Raw genomic sequence first — 22,500 nt, 5'->3', positions numbered from 1 at the left:
CCTTCCTTCCTTCTTTCCGTCCATCTGTCTTTCCTACCTTTCTTCTTTCTGTCCTTCCTCCCTTTCTTCCTTCTGTACTTCCTTCCATTCTTCCTTCTGTCCTTCCTCTTCCATCGGTCCTTCTTTCCGTCCATCTGTCTTTCCTACCTTTCTTCCCTCCTTCCTTTTGCCTGTCTTTCTTTCCTTCCCTTCTTATTTCCTTCCTTTCTTCCATCTTTCCTTCCATCTTTTTAATGATCCGGCCCACATCAGATCAAATTGGTCTGTATGTGGCCCTTGAATGAAAATGAGTTTGACACCTCTGCTCTAAATGAATAGTGGATTATAAATCAGGTAATAAGTTTAATTACTAAATATAACCTGTGATATGACATAATTAGGTATAAAAGTACAAATTACTTGTTATTAAATTGTATATAAATGTTGAAACTGGCGATAAAATAAATGTTTTCTACTGTTAAAAATGTCAAACTAACTAAATAAACCACTCGTTTTGTTAAATCATCTCAGAGTACTCTAATTTAATGGTGAATGAAAAATATATATCAGGTAATAAGTTTAACCAATAATAAAATATGACATAACTACATTATATAAAAGTTACAAAATGACATATAAATACTCAAACTGTCATTTAAAACACTAATTATGTTAAGTTTTAATGATTTAAACAGTATTACAAGTTTAATCATCTCATAGTACTCTAAATTAATGGTCAATTATGTATCAGATAATAAGTTTAATGATTAAATATAATAATAATAATAAGATATAATACAATTACATTACATCAGATTACAAGTTACACCACTCTTCATGTGTCAAACTTAACATTTAAACCACTAAAGTTACGTTTTAATGATTTAAACTATTAATTAATTGAGTTAAATCATCTCACAGTACTTTGACTTAATGGTGGATTATATATCAGATAATAAGTTTAACAATTAATTTAAATAATAAGATATAACACAATTACATTACATCAGATTAGACGTTATAAAACTCTTCATGTGTCAAACTTTTCTCAATTTTAATGATTTAAACTATTAATTAATTGAGTTAAATCATCTCATAGTACTCTAAATTAATGGTGAATTATATATCAGATAATAAGTTTAACAATTACTTTAAATAATAAGATTTCACACAATTACATTACATAAGATTAGACGTTATAAAACTCTTCATGTGTCAAACTTTTCTCAGTTTTAATGATTTAAACTATTAATTAATTGAGTTAAATCATCTCAGAGTACTTTGATTTAAAGGTGGATTATATATCAGTTAGCAAGTTTAACAAAATAATAAAATATAACATCATTACAATACATCAGATTAGACGTTACACAACTCTTCATGTGTCAAACTTTACATTTAAACCACTAATATTGCTAGTTTGTTAGTTTTAATTAAAATAATAAGATATAACACAATTACATTACATAAGATTACAAGTTAAAAAACTCTTCATGTGTCAAATAAACACTTAAACTATTCATTTTGTTAGTTTCTTACAAAGTTATAGCAGTAAAACCACATTAAACTAAAAACAAACCCTCCATATAATGAATGTTAAGTTAATAAATGAATAATAAAAAGTGTCTTACCAGTATATATATATATATATCCACACACACAGGGAGAGTAAGTATCAGCAGCCCATCCTGTGAGAGTTAAAAAAGATAAAGTGCAGTGAGTGAGTGTGTGTGGAGCCCAGCTGAAGCTTCTTATAGTCCTGCTCAGACATGTCAGGACTAGACCTGCTGCCTTACTGGTGAAGTCTAGCCAAGCTGGGCCTTGCAGGGTCGGACTGGGGCTGAGTCAGCTGTGGTGGAGTCAGCGTAGTATGTTCATGTTTTAACCCTGAACAGCTGATTCAATCATGTGTGTATGTGTGTGTGTGTGTGTAGAGAGAGAGAGGAAGAGACATGCCGGGACTAGTCCAACATGAGTCATCATTACTGTCATTTCTGTCAAAGATTAGATAACCAGGCTAACCACGCTAGCAGTCGTCATGGTTACAAGTGGTAACCATGAGAAACTAGAAGCTGGAGTTATTGAGGGTTTTTTTTTTTTTATGGATTGGAGAGGTTATTAGTTATGTCTGGTATGGGAAGGTTTTTCCACAGTTTCCTGGCTTCAGTTTCCTGTTATAGAGCATTTATTTAAAGGGATTCGTTTTCTCTCTTCAACGTTAGATAACCAGGCTAACCATGCTAGCAGTCGTCATGGTTACAAGTGGTAGCCATGAGAAACTAGAGGCTGGAGTTATTGGATTGGAGAGGTTATTGGTTATGTCTGGTATGGGAAGGTTTTTCCACAGTTTCCTGGCTTCAGTTTCCTGTTATAGAGCATTTATTTAAAAGGATTTGTTTTCTCTCTTCAACATTAGATAACCAGGCTAACCACGCTAGCAGTCGTCATGGTTACAAGTGGTAACCATGAGAAACTAGAGGCTGGAGTTATTGAGGGTTTTTTTTTTTTATATGGATTGGAGAGGTTATTGGTTATGTCTGGTATGGGAAGGTTTTTCCACAGTTTCCTGTTATAGAGCATTTATTTAAAGGGATTCATTTTCTTCTTCTTCTTCTTCTTTTTTTTTTCTTCTTCTTCGGGCTAGGAATAGATTTAAAACCCGCAGTGTTGTCTGAGAAAAACTACTAAGTATTACTTTCATCTTCAATTAATCCGAAGAAGTCAGGATTGACAGCTTTAACTAGTTTATATATATATCGTAGATTTTGTAACTAAAATAAAAGGAAGACTTGATTAATGATAATTAATAATAATAAATATTCACATTTAAGATGCTTTAAAATGACTCAAAACGTTTAATAGATTATCAAAAATGAATTAATAATAATAATAAACAATTAATCGATAATGAAAGTAATCAGTAGATGCAGTGCTGTATCTGTATCTTTGGATTTTAGACCTTTTCATTTCTTTTTTGGGATAATTTATTAAATCATTTTTAGTCATATTTTTAAGAGAAAATAATCTAAATTCTCTGTTTTTCCGGCTACTCAAAAGCATTACGTAATGTGTTAAATATAATTACTGGTTGCTTTAGTTTTCTATGATAGTAAATTGAGTGAATGCAACATTAAGCTAACGATAAACTGACAGCGATTACATTTTGCTCATCTATTAAATCATTAATCTATTAAATGTTCCAAATTCTCTGATTCCAGCTTCTTAAATGTGACGATTTTATTTTTTATTATGTTTATAAACTCAATATCTTAGTTGGAAGAAATCTGAGGACATTGCTTTTGAGTTCGGGGAACGTTTGTGACATTTTTCTGACATCTTACAGACCGAATGACTAATCGATTAATAGATATTGAAAGTAATCGAAATGTTCCACTATTTCTGGACTTGTTTTATAGATATTAAATTTAATCAAGTAAATGATCATTAGTTGCAGCTCTACTTTGTGTATTTTCCACTGAAAGCTACATTAGCATTAAGCCCTGAAAGCTACATTAGCATTAAGCCTGATACATAACCTGTTGATTACACACATCAACACTCAGTATTTAGACGTGTAGTCACTTTAAAATATATAAAATATTAATAACAGTAGAAAAAGTTAAATCCTCTGACTTAATAGTGGATTATATATCAGGTAAATATTACCTACGATATGACAACATTACAAAATTACACATACATGTTCAAATTGTCATGGAAGGAAGACTGAGCATATAAACTAGGGCCGGGCAATAAATCTATATTATATCGATATCATCTTAGATTTTGAATATCATAATATAATGATATGGAATAAGTGTCTTTTCCTGCTTTTAAAGGCTTCATTACAGTAAAAATGTAATTTTCTGAGCTAAACAGACTGTTCTGTAGTCATATTTTCTAGCTCTGGGTGCAAAAAGGATCGATTGCAGGTATCGATCGACGGGCGATGTTTCGGATACTAGTTGGTATTGATTTGTTTCAGTACCGATACTCGGCTCTAGGTGTGTCAAACATTAATTTACAATATTAAACCTTTTCTTAACTAATGTATTGACTTCATTACCATTAGCAGCGTTAGATTAACTATAAGGCATGTCTGGACTAATCCCATCTGAAACATGTTTAGGGGAATGACTGTGATTCATCTCTTTAAATCAGTTTGAGCTTCTTCTTCTTCTTCTTCTAGGGTTTTTCCACATAACCTGTGGATTATCGATATCATCTTAGATTTTGAATATCATAATATAATGATATGGATAAGTGTCTTTTCCTGCTTTTAAAGGCTTCATTACAGTAAAAATGTATTTTCTAGCTCTGGGTGCAAAAAGGATCGATTGCAGGTATCGATTGACGGACAACCTTTCGGATACTACTTGGTATTGATTTATTTCAGTACCAATACTCAGCCCTAGGTGTGTCTTTATGCTAAATACACAAACATTAATTTACAATATTAAACCTTTTCTTAACTAATGTATGACTTCATTACCATTAGCAGCATTAGATTAACTATAAGGCATGTCTGGACTAATCCCATCTGAAACATGTTTAGGGGAATGATTGTGATTCATTTCTTTAATCAGTTTGATCTTCTTCTTCTTCTTCTTCTAGGGTTTTTCCACATAACCTGTGGATTATCGATATCATCTTAGATTTTGAATATCATAATATAATGATATGGAATAAGTGTCTTTTCCTGCTTTTAAAGGCTCCATTACAGTATAAATGTAATTTTCTGAGCTAAACAGACTGTTCTATAGTCATATTTTTTAGCTCTGGGTGCAAAAAGGATCGATTGCAGGTATCGATAGACAGGCGACGTTTCGGATACTACTTGGTATTGATTTATTTCAGTATCGATACTCAGCCCTAGGTGTGTCAAACATTAATTTACAATATTAAACCTTTTCTTAACTAATGTATTGACTTCATGACCATTAGCAGCATTATATTAACTATAAGGCATGTCTGGACTAATCCCATCTGAAACATGTTTAGGGGAATGATTGTGATTCATCTCTTTAATCACTTTGAGCTTCTTCTTCTTCTTCTTCTTCTTCTTCTTCTAGGGTTTTTCCACATAACCTGTGGATTATCGATATCATCTTAGATTTTGAATATCATAATATAATGATACGGAATAAGTGTCTTTTCCTGATTTTAAAGGCTTCATTACAGTAAAAATGTATTTTCTAGCTCTGGGTGCAAAAAGGATCGATTGTAGGTATCGATAGACAGGCGACGTTTCGGATACTACTTGGTATTGATTTATTTCAGTATCGATACTCAGCCCTAGGTGTGTCAAACATTAATTTACAATATTAAACCTTTTCTTAACTAATGTATTGACTTCATGACCATTAGCAGCATTATATTAACTATAAGGCATGTCTGGACTAATCCCATCTGAACCATGTTTAGGGGAATGATTGTGATTCATCTCTTTAAATCAGTTTGAGCTTCTTCTTCTTCTTCTTCTAGGGTTTTTCCACATAACCTGTGGATTATCGATATCATCTTAGATTTTGAATATCATAATATAATGATATGGAATAAGTGTCTTTTCTTGCTTTTAAAGGCTTCATTACAGTAAAAATGTATTTTCTAGCTCTGGGTGCAAAAAGGATCGATTGCAGGTATCGATTGACGGACGACATTTCGGATACTACTTGGTATTGATTTATTTCAGTAACGATACTCAGTCCTAGGTGTGTCAAACATTAATTTACAATATTAAACCTTTTCTTAACTAATGTATTGACTTCATTACCATTAGCAGCATTAGATTAACTATAAGGCATGTCTGGACTAATCCCATCTGAAACATGTTTAGGGGAATGATTGTGATTCATTTCTTTAATCAGTTTGATCTTCTTCTTCTTCTTCTTCTTCTTCTTCTTCTTCTTCTTCTTCTTCTTCTTCTTCTTCTTCTTCTTCTAGGGTTTTTCTACATAACCTGTGGATTATCGATATCATCTTAGATTTTGAATATCATAATATAATGATACGGAATAAGTGTCTTTTCCTGCTTTTGAAGGCTTCATTACAGTAAAAATTTATTTTCTAGCTCTGGGTGCAAAAAGGATCGATTGCAGGTATCGATTGACGGACGACATTTCGGATACTACTTGGTATTGATTTATTTCAGTAACGATACTCAGCCCTAGGTGTGTCTTTATGCTAAATACACAAACATTAATTTACAATATTAAACCTTTTCTTAACTAATGTATTGACTTCATTACCATTAGCAGCGTTAGATTAACTATAAGGCATGTCTGGACTAATCCCATCTGAAACATGTTTAGGGGAATGATTGTGATTCATCTCTTTAATCAGTTTGATCTTCTTCTTCTTCTTCTTCTAGGGTTTTTCTACATAACCTGTGGATTATCGATATCATCTTAGATTTTGAATATCATAATGTAACGATATGGAATAAGTGTCTTTTCTTGCTTTTAAAGGCTTCATTACAGTAAAAATGTATTTTCTAGCTCTGGGTGCAAAAAGGATCGATTGCAGGTATCGAAAGACAGGCGATGTTTCGGATACTACTTGGTATTGATTTATTTCAATACCGATACTCAGCCCTAGGTGTGTCAAACATTAATTTACAATATTAAACCTTTTCTTAACTAATGTATGACTTCATTACCATTAGCAGCATTATATTAACTATAAGGCATGTCTGGACTAATCCCATCTGAAACATGTTTAGGGGAATGATTGTGATTCATCTCTTTAATCACTTTGATCTTCTTCTTCTTCTTCTTCTTCTAGGGTTTTTCCAACAGAGCTTAATGATTAAAGTACTTGTGATTAGCTTAGAGCCCCACAGATATATATCAGTCAGGTTATATAAGGAGTATTTTATGTATATTTGATCGTTTTTCTCAATTAAAAAAGTTAGAAGTTGTCATTAAATTAGCTGTTTCAGAGCATTGACGTCATTTTATACAATAAAGTATATTCTTTAAAATGTTAAATATCACGTCTACATTATATATCTTTGTCACAAGTGTTTGATAACCACATTTGAGAGATCATTACATTAAAAATAAGTGTGTTTATGTTTATTTTCTGTATAATATTAACTTGTTTTACTCCCTAATCATGTCTATCAGTATCTGGTTTAATGTAGCTCCTCTTTCAATAAACTCTGGATATATTCTATATTAACTCAACATTTTTATACATTATGAAGCTGATTTAAGATTATTTGAGCAATTATTGTTATTTTAAGTAAGTTTATTGTTTATTATATTTAGTTTTTAAGAGTTTTAGAGTCTGGTGTGAAGGATCCTGCACCAGAAAATTGTTTAAAATCATTACTTTCTCAATTAATCATTTAAAAATAGCAATGAAAGTATGTGAAAATATGTGTTTTATGACCTTTGTTCATTTTACTTAATCTTTTTTTATTTTATTTAAGTTTTTAAATGTTTTGTTCAATTTAATCTACTTTATTTGTCACTGTCTTTTATCTGTATGATCTAATTCTTATTTTATTTCATTTTAAATCTATTTGTATTGGTTTTTATTGCTTATTTTCTTGTGTGAATTAGTCTCAAATTGTTCCTACTTATTTGCACGTCTTCTGTCTTGTAATCGACTTTTCCCATAAAACACTAACATGTACGAAAGGTGCTGCACAAACAACGTTAAATTGATCAATAAAATGTGAAGATATTGATTTAATTATCATGTATAGCAAAGAAAAACTGTAAAATCTTGACATTTGAGAAGCTGAACATCTGAAAAACTATGTCAAAAATAATTACAAATATTCAGAAATACATTATAATCAAATTACGAGAAAATACAATTAGTTTAGGGTTAGGGTTTAGGGGTTTCTGTTTCTACTGGATCTATATTATTTTGTATTTTTTTTCCTCCTTTAAGTGAGAGATGACGTTTAAAAAAACAAACAAACACCCTTTAACTACAAACATCAGCTGACAGTGTGACTAATCTCCATTTAGTGACAGTAAAATATCCTGGAGCTCGTAGCCCCACATGGAGTCAACGGACAGCAGCATCGCTTAGGAAAGATAATAACGTTTAATTAAATACACAATAATCTGCGTAGATAGCTAAATATGAATTACTAGAAGATATGATACAGTGTGATATGTTAAATCACTTCTTTTTTTTTTAAAACATTATTCAAGTTTAAACTGATGCAACAATTACTTAACTTAATTGATTTAATTAATTTGCGTAAATCCAAATTCTCTAAATTCCAGCTTCTCATATGTGAACAGTTTTCTGGTTTTTGTAAAAGACAGTGAATTGAATATATTTGGGTTGTGAGTAGAGCTGGACAACAAATAGAAAAATAATCGAAACCGACATTTAGAAACTCTAATCAACTTAATCTTGCTCATGTCAATTAATGGTGTGGTGTTCACTGTTGCCATGACAACAAGGAATTTGAAAACTTGTCTCCAGTGATGATTTGAACCCAAACCTTCATGATCTTTACATAGTTCTATAATCAAGTAAACTAGACATTAACCACAGCTTCCTTCCTCTCCTCCTTTCTTCCTTCCTCCCTCCTTCTCTCTTTCCTCCCTTCCTCTTTTCCTTTCTCCCTCCCTCCTACCTTCCTTCTTCCTCCTGTCCTTCCTCCGTCTTTCCTTCCTTCATTTGAACCCAAACCATGATCTTTACATAGTTCTATAATCAAGTAAACTAGACATTAACCACAGCTTCCTTCCGCTTTTCCTTTCTTCCTTCCTCCCTCCTTTCCTTCCTTCTTCCTTCCTTCCTTCATTTGAACCCAAACCATGATCTTTACATAGTTCTATAATCAAGTGAACTAGACATTAAACCACAGCGTCACACCTTAAAACATCTTTATCTTCACTCCCTAAAGATCCTCATGTGTGAGGGCAGCAGTGGAAAATACTAAACTAAAGAAACTGTGAAAATACATCATTGTTCATCAAGGGTGGAGATAATCCTTCATTAATCGTAATCGAGGTTAAAAGTTCAATTAATCGTGATTTTGATTTTTGCCATAATCGCTCAGCTCTACTTGTGAGCTTTGGGATACTGTGATTGACATTTTTGACTGTTTTCTTATATTTTATAGACCAAAATCAACAAGATTAATTTAGTTAATTTCTAAATCAAATTACAAGCATAAAACACAGCAGCCATCTCTTTGCCTCATGTAGATTATAATATTTAACATTAGGAGAACCCAGGGCAAAATTAGATCAAATTAAGGTTTAATTTGTATTAGTTTAGAGTTACCTTGACTTGGAAAAACTGCCTTAATATGTTAAAAATGAATTCAAATTCTACATTAAGCTGAGTAACACACTTCAATAAAACATAAAATCTCATTTACTTCTGTATCTGGTTTTAATATGACAGTAAATTGAATATTTTTAGGTTGTGAGCTTTGGGAAACTGTGACTGACATTTTTTTTAAACTATTTTTTGACATTTCATTGACCAAACAAGCTGAACGATTAACTGAGAAGAGTCTCAACAGATTAATTTAGTTTACTAAATCAAATTACAAGCATAAACACAGCAGCTTTTTGCCTTTTGTATATCATCATATTTAAGATTAGGAGACATTGGGACCAAATTTGAGTCTAATTTGTGTCAGTTTAGGGTTACCTTGACTTAAAATAACTGCCTTAATATGAATTTAAATTGCACATTAAGCTGGTTTACACACGTAAATAAAACATGATATTGAATTAACACTGTCTCTCTCCTGTTTACTTTATTATATCACAGGGTAAACGTTTTGGCATCGTCTTGTGTCTGTTTTTGGCCCCTTGGAAAGTGTGTGTGGATGTGTCTGGACAGAGATCTGTGTGACTGTACAGAAAGAAAGACTTGTTCACTCACACACACGCACACGCACACACACACACACATGCATGAGTCAGCTGCTAGGTAGTAGTATAACACACACGCACGCATGAGTCAGCTGCTGGGTAGTACAACAAACACACAGGCATGTACACAGTGAAAATATGCCCGGACTTGTCCCGCTCTCTCTCTCTCTCTCTCTCTCTGTCTTACTCTCTCTCTCTCTCTCTCTTACTCTCTGTCTTACTCTCTCTCTCTCTCTCTTACTCTCTGTCTTACTCTCTCTCTCTCTGTCTTACTCTCTCTCTTTCTCTCTCTCTGTCTTACTCTCTCTCTCTCTCTCTCTCTCTCTCTCTCTCTGTCTTACTCTCTCTCTCTCTCTCTTTCTGCAGCCTATCTGGCAGTCTGCTCCTCTCTTTCTCTTTCATCTTCATCATGCTGTAACATCAACACCTTAACATACAATTAATGGAAGAATAATGTGCAGAAACTTCAATTAAACAACTCCAAAAAAAAAAAAGAAAAAGAAAGAAAAACAGAAGGAAGGAAAAGAACACAGGAAGGAATGAAAGATGGAAGAAAGAAAGACAAAAAAGATTAAGAAAAGCAGAAGGATGGAAAAGAAGACGAAGGAAAGATGGAAGAAAGAAAGTTTGACACTCTGCTTTAGAAAACCCTTTTATAAGTTTAGGTTTAAATCTTAAAGTTTTAAAAACTATAAAACGAGTAAATAAGCAAATAAAACCGTGAAAACATCTACTAGTGTATAACACAGTACTCACTTATAAATTCACACTGTTTTATCACACTTAAAGCTAATTCTGACAGCGGTATTACGAGGCGAACAGCAGCCGCCTGGTGGCGCTTGGATGCCGGTCAACTCAGGCAGGAAACCCCGAGGCTCAACTGAGGCTCCAGCGCGGCCTGCTAGCCACCTGCTAACTCGCGCTGCTACTAATATAAACTACAGCTCCGATCTCTGAGTGTTATTAAGTTTAAGCGTTGTTTTACGTACCTTTATATGTTACTGTAGATTAAATACTATCCCACATAGACGTGTTTCTATCAGTTTAGTGAACAGGTGAACTAACTGCCGATCTGTTTACAGCCAGTGTGTTTGAGACGTGTTAGTGTGGTGGCGCCGCCCTGTTGGCCGGGGACTGACACTGCACCCTGCTGGCTAAACACTGCATCCTGCTGGCCGAGGACTGACACTGCACCCTGCTGGCTAAACACTGCACCCTGCTGGCCGGGGACTGACACTGCACCCTGCTGGCTAAACACTGCACCCTGCTGGCCGAACACTGACACTGCACCCTGCTAGCCGAACACTGACACTGCACCCTGCTGGCCGAACACTGACACTGCACCCTGCTGGCAGAATACTGACACTGCACCCTGCTGGCTAAACACTGCACACTGCTGGCCGAACACTGACACTGCACCCTGCTGGCCGAACACTGACACTGCACCCTGCTGGCAGAATACTGACACTGCACCCTGCTGGCTAAACACTGCACCCTGCTGGCCGAACACTGACACTGCACCCTGCTGGCTAAACACTGACACTGCACCCTGCGGTAAAGATGAACCACACTCGTGGTAATAAATGAAGCCCATTTCCGCCAATATGATGGGGAAAAAAAGATCATGTAAGGCAATGAAATGAGAATGTATCTCAAAATAATGAGAAACTATCTGAATATTAGTATCTCAATATGACTTAGTAACTCAAAATAATGAGAAACTCTTTCAAAACGATTTAGTATCTCAAAATAATGACTTAGTAATTAAAAAATAAGGACTTAGCCACTCAAAATAGTTACTTTGTATTTCAAAATAATGACATTGATTACCTGAATTTAGTCAGTTCACCAGAGATTTTATGATACTGAGATGAAATTAAACCAGTAATATGATGTATGAGTCAATAACAGGATTTGGAGCAGGACTTTTTCTCCAAACCGCTAATTCAAAGTTGCAGCAGTCCAAACAAGTAATTTACCAGTGAAAACTGTCAGGAAATACTAAAACATGGACATGTAGTCCAGCCAAGTAACAAGGTACATTTTGCACTGGAAGGTACAAGTTTTTTTTCTCCTAAATTATACTTTATCTTCCTTCAAAAAATACATTTATTCTGGATATATTTCTTCTTTATTGTAATATTGATAACTTTATTCTGAAAATCTTAATTCTCTGAAGGCTTTTATTGTGTTCTGATCCTTTTCTGGTACTCATTCACATCCTTGTCATAAGTATTTACAACTGTATAATCTTTACATTTACATTTAAAATGTTAAATGATGAGATGTATCTGCTTCATGTGAGCTTTGTTAAGGTTTTAAAGACATTAAAGAAACCCAACTCTGATGAATGAGTTGAAATAAAGTTCACACTGAACCATTACAGGAAACATAGGCTTTTATTTAGCAAAAACATAAACACAAAATTAACACAATCTCCAAAAACTCCTTTGTGAGTTCATGGCTGTAACTCGTAGCCCAGCGGGTCGAGTCCTCGGTCCAACAGAGCGAGCGATGACTCCCTCAACTTCTGAAGGAACCTTCTGAGCTCCTCTTTAGAGAAAACCTGAATGTGTGGAGAGAAACAAACAGACCGTCAAAAAACATGACCTCAAAGAACAGCGCTCACATTTATCAAACTACTAAAAAGTAATAGTTTGGACTTCACTGAAAGATGAAAGTGAAAATCTGTTAAATCCGTTAAAGTTAAAACTTGTAGGTCTCTGAAGCTGATATATATATATATATATATATATATATATATATATATGATTATTTTTGAATAATTATTATAGTGAGAAACAAAAAAATGGGGATTTCAGCTTCCCAGAGTTTGGGGTGATGTCTTAAAATGTCTTGTTTTGTTCGTCTAGCAGTCAAAAACCAAAAGATTTTCCATATATATAACATTAGCAAAAAAACTTTAAATTTGATATACTGGAAGAAGAAAATATTTGGCATCTTTCCACAATTTTAGCTTGAAAAATGATTGAAACAATTAATCTAATAAAACTGTTGCCAATCATGTTTATGTCTATTTTCTGACCAATTAAGGGACTAATCTTATCAGCTTTAGTTAAGAATAGATGCCTGATGACTGCAACAGCGAACCAGAGATGGACAGTGATTGTATAACATATAATTGGCCATGATGTATAATAAATAATAGGATCATTTTAGCATATTTTAAGAGAGTATTAAGATTTGATAGGCATGCCTCACAGGTGCTATATTGCTATTATAGTGTTATATTTATGAACATCTTCATTGTCTTGTTTACGTGACACTAAAGTCGCCTGATGATACGATATCTTCTAAACAGCCTCTGCTTTGAGGCCTGGGTGAAGCCAGTGATGTTGTGTGTTCTGTATAAAAAGTGACCTGGTAGAGGCGGTGCTGGTCGGACGAGATGATGTCGGCAAGCCGCAGCGCCTCCTGGTGTCTGGAGGAGTTCTGCAGCACGCTGAGCAGCAGGAAGCTGAGGCGAGGCAGACACAGAGAACGCAACGCCGCCATCTGGTGGCTGCGCTCTGAATCCTGCTCCGTGTCCTGAAAACACAACAGGTGAATCCATTTATAAACCAATAAAACAATCTTTTAATCACTTCAATGAGTCATTTAGGTGAAAGAATTTAATTTGATCTGTATAACTGTATTAATAATCTATAAATTAAAATATGTCAGCTTACCTGTCTGTTGTCGACCATCCATCCTCCGTCTACGAACAGCAGCACGTTGTAGATTCTCTCTTTCACGTCTTCAGTGAGAACGTCCAGGCGACAAGTCCAGGATGACAGGGAGATCTGACACACACACACACACACACACACACACACACACACACACACACACACACACACACACACAAAATTACATATGACAAACCAGACAATCCAAAGGCAACAAGTATTTTTACATTCTTACTTAAAAAGAGGATGCATTCTTTCCATACATTTCCAGCTCTACTGGAATATCTTTGCATGATATCCAGTTTAAAAACTCCTTATTTATCTTCTACTGGTCCTTTATGCAGCCGCTCAGTTCAGCCTCTGTCTATTAACAGGCCGTTTTAGCTCCTGTCTCTTTAAGACCCTGTTTTTGTTTTTTTTTTTACATACCTTCATCTCAAGTTTTGCATATTTGACCATGTTTAAGATCAACATCAAATATTAAAACTAACATAAAAATCACAAAAAGCATGATATGGCCTTTTAAGTAAAGGATCACTGGCACCAAGAGTGTTCATCAGTGTGTGTGTGTGTGTGTGTGTGTGTGTGTGTGTATACCTGATACTCCTTTTCCCTCATCTCATTGGCAACCCTCTCTGTGAATTTGGCCTCGGGGGCCGGCGCTGGCTTCTGGGGGGCAGAGCTGCTGTGGCTGAACCAGTCAGTGAACGCCTCGTGGGCTTCCTGTGAGACACATTGACAAAGATACATTCAAATAAATTAACCTTATTACATACTTATTACATAGCTATCATGATAACTATGGTAACAGTTGTGATATTATGTATAACATTAATAAAGAGACAGGTAGACAGACCAGGTAAGCTCTGATACACAGGTGTTCTCTGATGGAGTTCTCGTCCTCAGCCGGCGGGGGCGCGGTCTGTCCGACTCCGGCCCACTGGCAGTAAATCTCCTTCATCGAGTCCTCAGGGACTTTAGAGAACACCGCCTTGGCTGCGTCGTGTTTCTGCAGAGCTGAGAGGGTAAAAGAAAGACAGAAGCAACATGCATCACGGTCTGAAATGGAGTCACAGTGACAAGATGATGGAGAAAGTCGTGATGAAGGACGTACCCAGGAACTTCCTCATGATGGCGTTGGACTGCTTCAGGGCCTCGGCTCGATGGGCCGGGTCAAACAGCAGCCAGTCGATGATATCAATCTTCCTTTGGTCCTCCTATCAGAGCAAAGCGTCACAGTACATCTGAATGGTCACATTTTATTATTATAATGTAGTTTTTTTAATCAATTAAATTTTAAGTCTGATTTGTAAATTATTTCTAAACATTCTCAGGCTAAAAAAAAACTGTCAATATCTTTGTTGTGTGTAGTTGTCATGGTTACAGGAACAATTATAAATCAATTAGTTGCCAACTATTAAATTAATGGTCACTTATTTTGATAATGGATTCATTGTTTTGGGTCATTTTGTTGAGAGGAGAGAGAAAAAAAGCCAAATTCTCAAATTCCAGACATGAAATATAAAATAATTATTTAAACTTTAGGAAAAGTCATCAAATTTCAGAGTAAAAGACATTTGTGGTGGAAAATTGTAACTATTTTTCTGTAATCTTCATGCTTTGCAAAGTTATCCAGTGGGCCGGATTGGACTCCTTGGCGGGCCGGTTCTGGCCCACGGGCCGTATGTTTGCCACTCCTGTTTTAAGTGATATCCAGCCCTAACCCTACAGAAATTACTATACTGGAAAGCATCTTTCACCTTTCTTAGACCCAGATAGCAAAATTCTTTTGGCCCATATCTGGCCCACACCTGACATATTCATCCGGCCCACATACAGCATGGAATGATGGCACTTGGGCGGTCCGCTCATGTTTGCCAAAAGTGGGCCATAACCAAGCCATCACAATGCCAGATGTCAACCAAAAACACACCAAATAAACCAGTTCGGCCAAGACTGGCCCAAATATGTTTCAACAAAGGTGGGCCAAGTATGTTTCCTTATATGTGGGCCTCTTTAGGCTCACATCCGGATTAGTCATTGCCATACTTGCCATATTTCGGCCAAAGATGGGCCATATTCGTTTTGTGATATTTGGCCCTAATGTCATTTACTACATGGGCCAGTTTAGGTTCACGTCTGTTTTGTCCGGGCCAGAAGAATGCCTACAGTGCCGGATCATTGCCTCAAGTGGCCCACATCCGCATGCTATCTGGGGACTAATTGAAAATAATTTGTTTTATTTGCAGCCATGGTTACAGATGTTTCTATTAATTAGCAGTTTTCTCCTTTTATTTAGTTTCAGTCTCATTTTCATGGAGAAAAAAATGGTTGTGATCGTCATTTTTTAGTTTTAGTGGATAAAATCGAATCTGTTTGGTTTGTACCTTTGTAGTTCCCGTCTCCAGTGTCTGGCTGTGATGTGTAAACTCGGTGTCATCTCTCTCCCTCACCGTCTCCACCACCAGCTTCGTTATCGCAGCGACATCCAGACCTGCACCAACACAATAAAACATTCAGTATTCTCAGTTATAATACGTGTTGCTTTACTCGCCTCCCTGGGCTTGTTCCCCGTCTCACCGGCGTCGGTGGCGAGCTGCAGGCAGCGTGGGCGGAGCTCCGGCTGGTTGACGGTCTCTAAGAAAGTGGCGTACTGAGCGGTGGCAAGCTCGGCCGGGAGCTGGCTGACGTAGCTCGCCACGAGGTCAGTCTGCTGATCCCGAATCAGGAGGGAGACGTACGCCTTCAGCACGTCCACACACACCTCCTCCTTAAAAGGACGAGAGAGGAACAGGAGAGCGCACGTCAACATGAACTGTTCTTAAATCTGAATAAACACAAAGCTAACTTCTGATATCGTCACTAACTCACAATATAGAATCTGTGTGTGTTTGCTTATTTAGTCTGTTGTCTTAATTAAAACGTTAAAAGTTAAGCTACGATAATATAAGTTATGATAAGTTAAGACAAGATAAGTTACCAGAAGTTTAGCTACAATAAGTAATAATAAATTAAGTTACAATAAGTTAACTTATCTCTCAACTTATCTCAACTTGTCATAACTTAAGTTACGATAAGGTAAGTTAAGACAAGTTACGATAAAGTAAGTTACAATTAGTTAAGCTACAATAAGTTAAGTTACGATAAATTAAGTTACGATAAATTAAGTTACGATAAGTTACAATAAGATAAGCTACAATAAGATAAGTTACAATAAGATAAGTTACAATAAGATAAGTTACGATAAGATAATTTAAGACAAGTTACGATAAAGTAAGTTACAATTAGTTAAGCTACAATAAGTTAAGTTACGATAAATTAAGTTACGATAAGTTATGATAAGTTACAATAAGATAAGCTACAATAAGTTAAGTTACGATAAGATAATTTAAGACAAGTTACGATAAAGTAGGTTACAATTACTTAAGCTACAATAAGTTAAGTCACGATAAATTAAGTTACGATAAGTTACAATAAGTTAAGTTACGATAAGTTAAATTACAACAAGATAATTTAAGACAAGTTACGATAAAGTAGGTTACAATTAGTTAAGCTACAATAAGTTAAGTTACAATAAATTAAGTTACGATAAGTTACAATAAGATAAGCTACAATAAGTTAAGTTACGATAAGATAATTTAAGACAAGTTACGATAAAGTAGGTTACAATTACTTAAGCTACAATAAGTTAAGTTACGATAAGTTACAATAAGATAAATTACGATAAGATAAGTTACAATAAGATAAGTTACAATAAGTTAAGTTACAACAAGATAATTTAAGACAAGTTACGATAAAGTAGGTTACAATTAGTTAAGCTACAATAAGTTAAGTTACGATAAGTTAATCCTTCATTAGTTCCACAATGGGGAAATTGACAGCAATAAAAACAATAAAGAATAATAAATAAGAAAAGAAGCAATAAGAACAACTGGAAATAAAAAAACTGAAATATTACGGACGAATCAAATGAATTAATTTACCTTCAGAGCCAAACCCAGAGAGCGGAAAAACAGCAGGAGGTGACTCATGAATCGCAGCAGGTGGGAGGGAAGGGGCTTAGAGGCCGCCAGCCAATCAGAAAACTCCTCCAGCAGACCTGAGAGATATAAAGAGGGTGAAGTTTAGGCTTAGAAGTGATTTTTTATTTTATTTCAGGTACATTTACGGAAACTTTCCATGGGAATTAACGGAATTAACTGGAAATTTTGGGTAATTTATACAAACTATTAGGGGTGGCATGAGATCTAGCGAGACGAAAACGCGACGATATTTCTCATCGAAGTGAATTTTGTCTCGCGAAGCTATAATTAAGGGGCGCACAAAAAAAAAAAAAAAAAAAAAAGACGATGGGTTTTCTATCACTCATTTGCTCGTCATGTCTACTTTTTATAAAGTCACGTGTGGATCATTAAACTTCTTACAGCTTCTATCTGTTGAGAGGATCTCAGTCAGAAGTATCAGATGAGGAGAGGAGCAGGTTGACCTCAGGTGGTCTCTACACTGAGCGGGGGGGGGGGGGGGGGGGGGTGGGGGGGGCTCAGGTCTCTACACTGAACCTGAAGTAGGAGGAGCCTAATGATGCCAAAAGTAAAATGAGTCACACTACCAAATTATAACACAATTTATATGTTGCTCTACTTGTGTATTTATGTGTGATACAGGATTCTGTTTTTTTATCAGCAATATGTTATAATTTGATAATTGGATACTTTATTTAATTTATATTTATATATTATAATTGTTTCTACTCTTTATGATTTACTTTTTAGTATTTGTGATTGTATCTAACTTCTGTATTTATGGTTCTTATTTCCATAAATACCAAAATCCATAAAATATCTATATGGGGAAACCTTTTACAGTGCTGCATATGATAATTATATATTTAGAAAGTAGAACTAAAGTGATTCAATACAAGATGATTAGTTAAAAAAATTCAATTTAATCTTTTCATTTATTTCCTCATTGAAGTTTCCTTAAAAATATAGTTAACCCTTTATTGGGCAAATAATTATATTCGGTAACTTCTGTAAACATCCCAAAATATCCTTCCTTCCTTCCTTCCTTCCTTCCTTCCTTCTTTCCTTACTTCCTGCCTTCTTTCTTCCCTTCCTCTTTTCCTTTCTCCCTCCCTCGTTCCTTATTTCCTCCGTCCTTCCTTCCTTTCTGCCTTCTTTCTTCCCTTCCTCTTTTCCTTTCTCCCTCCCTCGTTCCTTATTTCCTCCGTCCTTCCTTCCTTTCCTTCCTTCCATCTGTCCTTCCTCCCTCCCTCCTTCTCTCCTCCCTTCCTTCTTTCCTTCCTCCGTCCTTCCTTCCTTCCTTCCTTCCATCTGTTCTTCCTCCCTCCCTCCTTCTCTCCTCCCTTCCTTCTTTCTTCCCTTCCTCCCTCCTTCTCTCTTTCTTTCCTCCCCCCTACCTTCCTTCCTTCCTTCTTTCCTCCGTCCTTCCTTCCTTCCTCCCTTTTTTCCTACCTTCCTTCAATGAGTGTCCTATAAAGGGTTAAAATCGTGTCTCCCTACAAACTATTGCATATTTGTCATAAGCAGACATGCATGCAAACTAATTTTCCCTTCTAGAGATCATGTGTGCATGTGATGGAGGAATGCACAGTGCATATAGAGGAGGGGGCGGGGGCGGGGGCGGGGGGGGGGGGGGTCTTACCGTCCAAGTCTCCCAGGATGACGAACTTCTGGATGACGTGGTAATGCTCTCTCGTCTCCTCCAACACCCTCTGCACACACACACACACACACACACACACACACACACACACACACACACACACACACACACACACACACACACACACACACACACACACACACACACACACACACACACACACACAGACAGAAAGAAAGAAAGAAGATGGGTTTAATGGGTTCACTCGACATCCAGAGCAGTCACAGGTTTATATTGAAGTTAATCTGAGTTTTTCACCTTTGACTCTGAAGCTTGAAGTTCCTCAAACACCTTTTCCATCGTCCAGCTGAGGAGACACAAAGTAAAACAATCATAACACACACTCTTTTAACTTTAAGTATGAGATGGGTATTGATAAGATTGTATTGATACAGATGCCATTATTGATTCTGCTGAAGTCGGCCTACAGGTTTTTCAGTGGCCTAACACTGTTGTCCTCAAGTCAAGGAAGGAAGGAAAGGAGGGAGGGAGGGAGTAAGGAAGGGAGGAAAGAATGAAGAAAAGGAGGGAGGTAGAAGTGAGGAAGGATGGAAGGGAGGAAGAAGGAAGGAAAGAAGGAAGAAAAGGAGGGAGGGAGGGAGGAAGGAAGGGACAAAGAAGTAAGGAAGGGAGGAAGAAGGAAGGAAAGAAGGAAGAAAAGGAGGGAGGAGGAAGTGAGGAAGGGAGGAGGAAGTGAGGAAGTATGGAAGGGAGGAAAGAAGGAAGGTAGGAAGAAGGAAGAAAAGGAGGGAGAAAGAAGGACAGAAAAGAGGGATGAAGTAAGGAAAGAAGTAAGGAAAGGAGGAAGGAAGGGAGGAAGAAGGAAGGAAGGAAGGAGGGAGGGAGGAAGGAAGTGAGGAAGAAGTAAGGAAGGGAGGGAGGAGGAAGGAAGGAAGGATGGAAAGAAGGAAGAAGGAAGAAAATGAGGGAGGGAAGAAGGAAGGGAGGAAGAAGTAAGGAAGGGAGGGAGGAGGAAGGATGGAAAGGAGGAAGGAAGGGAGGGAGGAGGAAGTGAGGAAGGATGGAAGGGAGGAAGAAGGGAGGAAAGAAGGAAGGGAGGAAGAAGGAAAGGAAAGGAGGGAGGAAGGAAGGAAGGGAGGAAGAAAGAAGGAAAGGAGGGAGGAAGGGAGGAAGAGGGAAGGAAATGAGAAAGGAAGGGAGGAAGAAGGGAGGAGGAAGGATGGAAGGGAGGAAGAAGGAAGGAAAGAAGGAAGAAAGGGAGGGAGGGAGGAAGGGAGGAAGAAGTAAGGAAGGGAGGAGGAAGGGAGCAAGAAGGGAGGAAAGAAGGAAGGTAGGAAGAAGGAAAGGAGGGAGGAAGGAAGGAAAGAAGGAAGGAAGGAAGGAACAGCCAAAACAGACGGGGTCAATTTGACCCGGGAGGACGACAGGAAGGTTAATGAGTTAATTCATTTGAAAGCATCCTGAATGACAGAGGGGTCCAATCCGGCCCACTTTCCTTCCTGTCTTCTTTTCCTTCCTTCCTTCCTTCCTTCCTTCCTGTCCTTGCTCCCTTTCTTCCTTCCTTCCTGTCCTTCTTCCCTTTCTTCCTTCCTTCCTGTCCTTGCTCCCTTTCTTCCTTCCTTCCTGTCGTACAATGGTGGAATTCAATTGCTGCTGTATATTTCATCTGTGTTGTGTGTGTGTGTGTGTGTGTGTGTGTGTGCGTGTGTGTCGTACTTGGCCTCCAGGTATTCTCTTGGTAGTGTCTCCACTTCCTGGTGGGCCATACCCGACGACATCAGATCCTTTTCAACCAGCGAGTCCACCATCACTCTGAAGTGCGCCCACACACAGTCCTCCCAAGACTCACACACTGCCAGCAGCTGAAACACACACACACACACACACACACACACACACGCACACACGCACGCACACACACACTATTAGTTTAACCCTCCTGTTGTCCTCGAGTCAAGGAAGGAAGGAAGGAAAGGAAGGAGGAAGGGAGGGAGGAAAGGAAGGAGGAAGGGAGGGAGTAAAGGAAAGAAGGAAGGAAATGAGGGAGGGAGGGAGGAAGGAAGGAAAGGAGGGAGGGAGGAAAGGAAGGAAGGAAAGGAGGGAGGAAGGAAGGAAAGAAGGAAGGAAGGAAAGGAGGGAGGAAGGGAGGGAGGAAAGGAAGGAAGGAAAGGAGGGAGGAAGGAAGGGAGGAAAGGAAGGAAGCAAAGGAGGGAGGAAAGGAGGGCGGAAGGAAGGGAGGAAGGAAGGAAAGGAGGAAGGGAGTAAAGGAAAGAAGGAAGGAAATAAGGGAGGGATGGAGGAATGAATGAATGAAGGAAAGGAGGAAGGAAGGAGGGAAGGAGGAAGGAAGGACAGACGGAAAGAAGTGAGGAAAGAAGGAACAGTCATAAGAGACGGGGTCAAGTTGACGCGGGAGGACGACAGGAAGTTTAATTGTTATTACCGGTTTGAGGTTTCCACTCAGGCCGGCGTAGATCGCTCTCTCGTATCTGTTCAACTGCTCCTGAAACACACAGCAGGTTAACCTTTACACTATTATTCCTTTCCTTCCTCCCTTTCTTCCTTCCTTATTTCCTTCCTTCCTCCCTCCCTTTCTTCTTTCCTTCCTTCCTTCCTTCCTTCCATCTGTCCTTCCTCCCTTTCTTCCATCTGTCCTTCTTCCCTTTCTTCCTTCCTTCTGTCCTTCCTCCCTTCCTTCTTTCCTTCCTTCCTTTCTTCCATCTGTCCTTCCTCCCTTTCTTCCTTCCATCTGTCCTTCCTCCCTTTCTTCTTTCTGTCCTTCCTTCCATCTGTCCTTCCTCCCTTTCTTCTTTCTGTCCTTCCTTCCATCTGTCCTTCCTCCCTTTCTTCTTTCTGTCCTTCCTTCCATCTGTCCTTCCTCCCTTTCTTCTTTCTGTCCTTCCTTCCATCTGTCCTTCCTCCCTTTCTTCATTCCTTCTGTCCTCCCTCCCTCCCTCCCTCCTTTCATAAGTTTTTATGGTTACACCACATAATGAATTAAAAGCAGAAATTTGATGCTGGGTCCACAAAAAAAGTATTAATTCATTCACATTTTAACCCTTTAAATTCAAACTAAACCACACGGACACTAAAACATCATTGGCTGGTATGTGTTGCCCCAAAGTCCTTCTAAGGCAAGTCGTCTCACTCGGCGGCAAAATTGGCCACGCCCAACCGGCTATCTAAATGAATAGGGAGAGAGCTGTATCTCCATTTTCCGAGGTCTAAGGGACATAAAAACACATGTTTTGAAATCACGATGAAAATCAAACTATAATCGCTGAAAGGGTTTGATGGTTTGGTATCAAATTAACGCTTTA

The 22,500-nt window shown here is 37.4% G+C and overlaps 2 protein-coding genes across 3 annotated transcripts in view; both read right to left on the bottom strand.

Moving 5' to 3' along the window:
• mdm2 (MDM2 proto-oncogene) overlaps positions 1 to 10,965 on the bottom strand; it is a 19,749-nt gene extending 8,784 nt beyond the window's left edge. The window contains exons 1-2 of one of the 2 annotated variants that reach the window (XM_053343993.1): positions 10,835 to 10,965; positions 1,611 to 1,667 (exon numbers count right to left, since the gene is read on the bottom strand). The gene's annotated coding sequence lies outside the window, so the exon portion shown is untranslated. Of the gene's footprint in view, positions 1 to 1,610; positions 1,668 to 1,775; positions 1,812 to 10,834 lie in introns of those variants that run through there. The other variant, XM_053343994.1, reaches the window with a different exon arrangement.
• A 1,271-nt stretch (positions 10,966 to 12,236) lies between these two features.
• nup107 (nucleoporin 107) overlaps positions 12,237 to 22,500 on the bottom strand; it is a 20,463-nt gene continuing 10,199 nt past the window's right edge. Inside the window, exons 15-27 of the mRNA XM_053343978.1 lie at positions 21,624 to 21,683; positions 20,897 to 21,042; positions 19,478 to 19,526; positions 19,199 to 19,268; positions 17,518 to 17,633; positions 16,115 to 16,304; positions 15,922 to 16,028; positions 14,649 to 14,751; positions 14,391 to 14,551; positions 14,132 to 14,257; positions 13,535 to 13,648; positions 13,227 to 13,394; positions 12,237 to 12,411 (exon numbers count right to left, since the gene is read on the bottom strand). Of these exons, the coding sequence (XP_053199953.1) occupies positions 12,304 to 12,411; positions 13,227 to 13,394; positions 13,535 to 13,648; positions 14,132 to 14,257; positions 14,391 to 14,551; positions 14,649 to 14,751; positions 15,922 to 16,028; positions 16,115 to 16,304; positions 17,518 to 17,633; positions 19,199 to 19,268; positions 19,478 to 19,526; positions 20,897 to 21,042; positions 21,624 to 21,683 (1,518 nt within the window). The 3' untranslated portion in view covers positions 12,237 to 12,303. The remainder of the gene's footprint in view (positions 12,412 to 13,226; positions 13,395 to 13,534; positions 13,649 to 14,131; positions 14,258 to 14,390; positions 14,552 to 14,648; positions 14,752 to 15,921; positions 16,029 to 16,114; positions 16,305 to 17,517; positions 17,634 to 19,198; positions 19,269 to 19,477; positions 19,527 to 20,896; positions 21,043 to 21,623; positions 21,684 to 22,500) is intronic.

This window comes from Scomber japonicus, chromosome 23 (assembly GCF_027409825.1).
Source record: "Scomber japonicus isolate fScoJap1 chromosome 23, fScoJap1.pri, whole genome shotgun sequence".
In the NCBI taxonomy this organism is placed as follows: domain Eukaryota; kingdom Metazoa; phylum Chordata; class Actinopteri; order Scombriformes; family Scombridae; genus Scomber; species Scomber japonicus.
The sequence above is the reverse complement of the archived record's forward strand: the minus strand, read 5'-3'. Positions and strand labels throughout refer to the sequence as shown.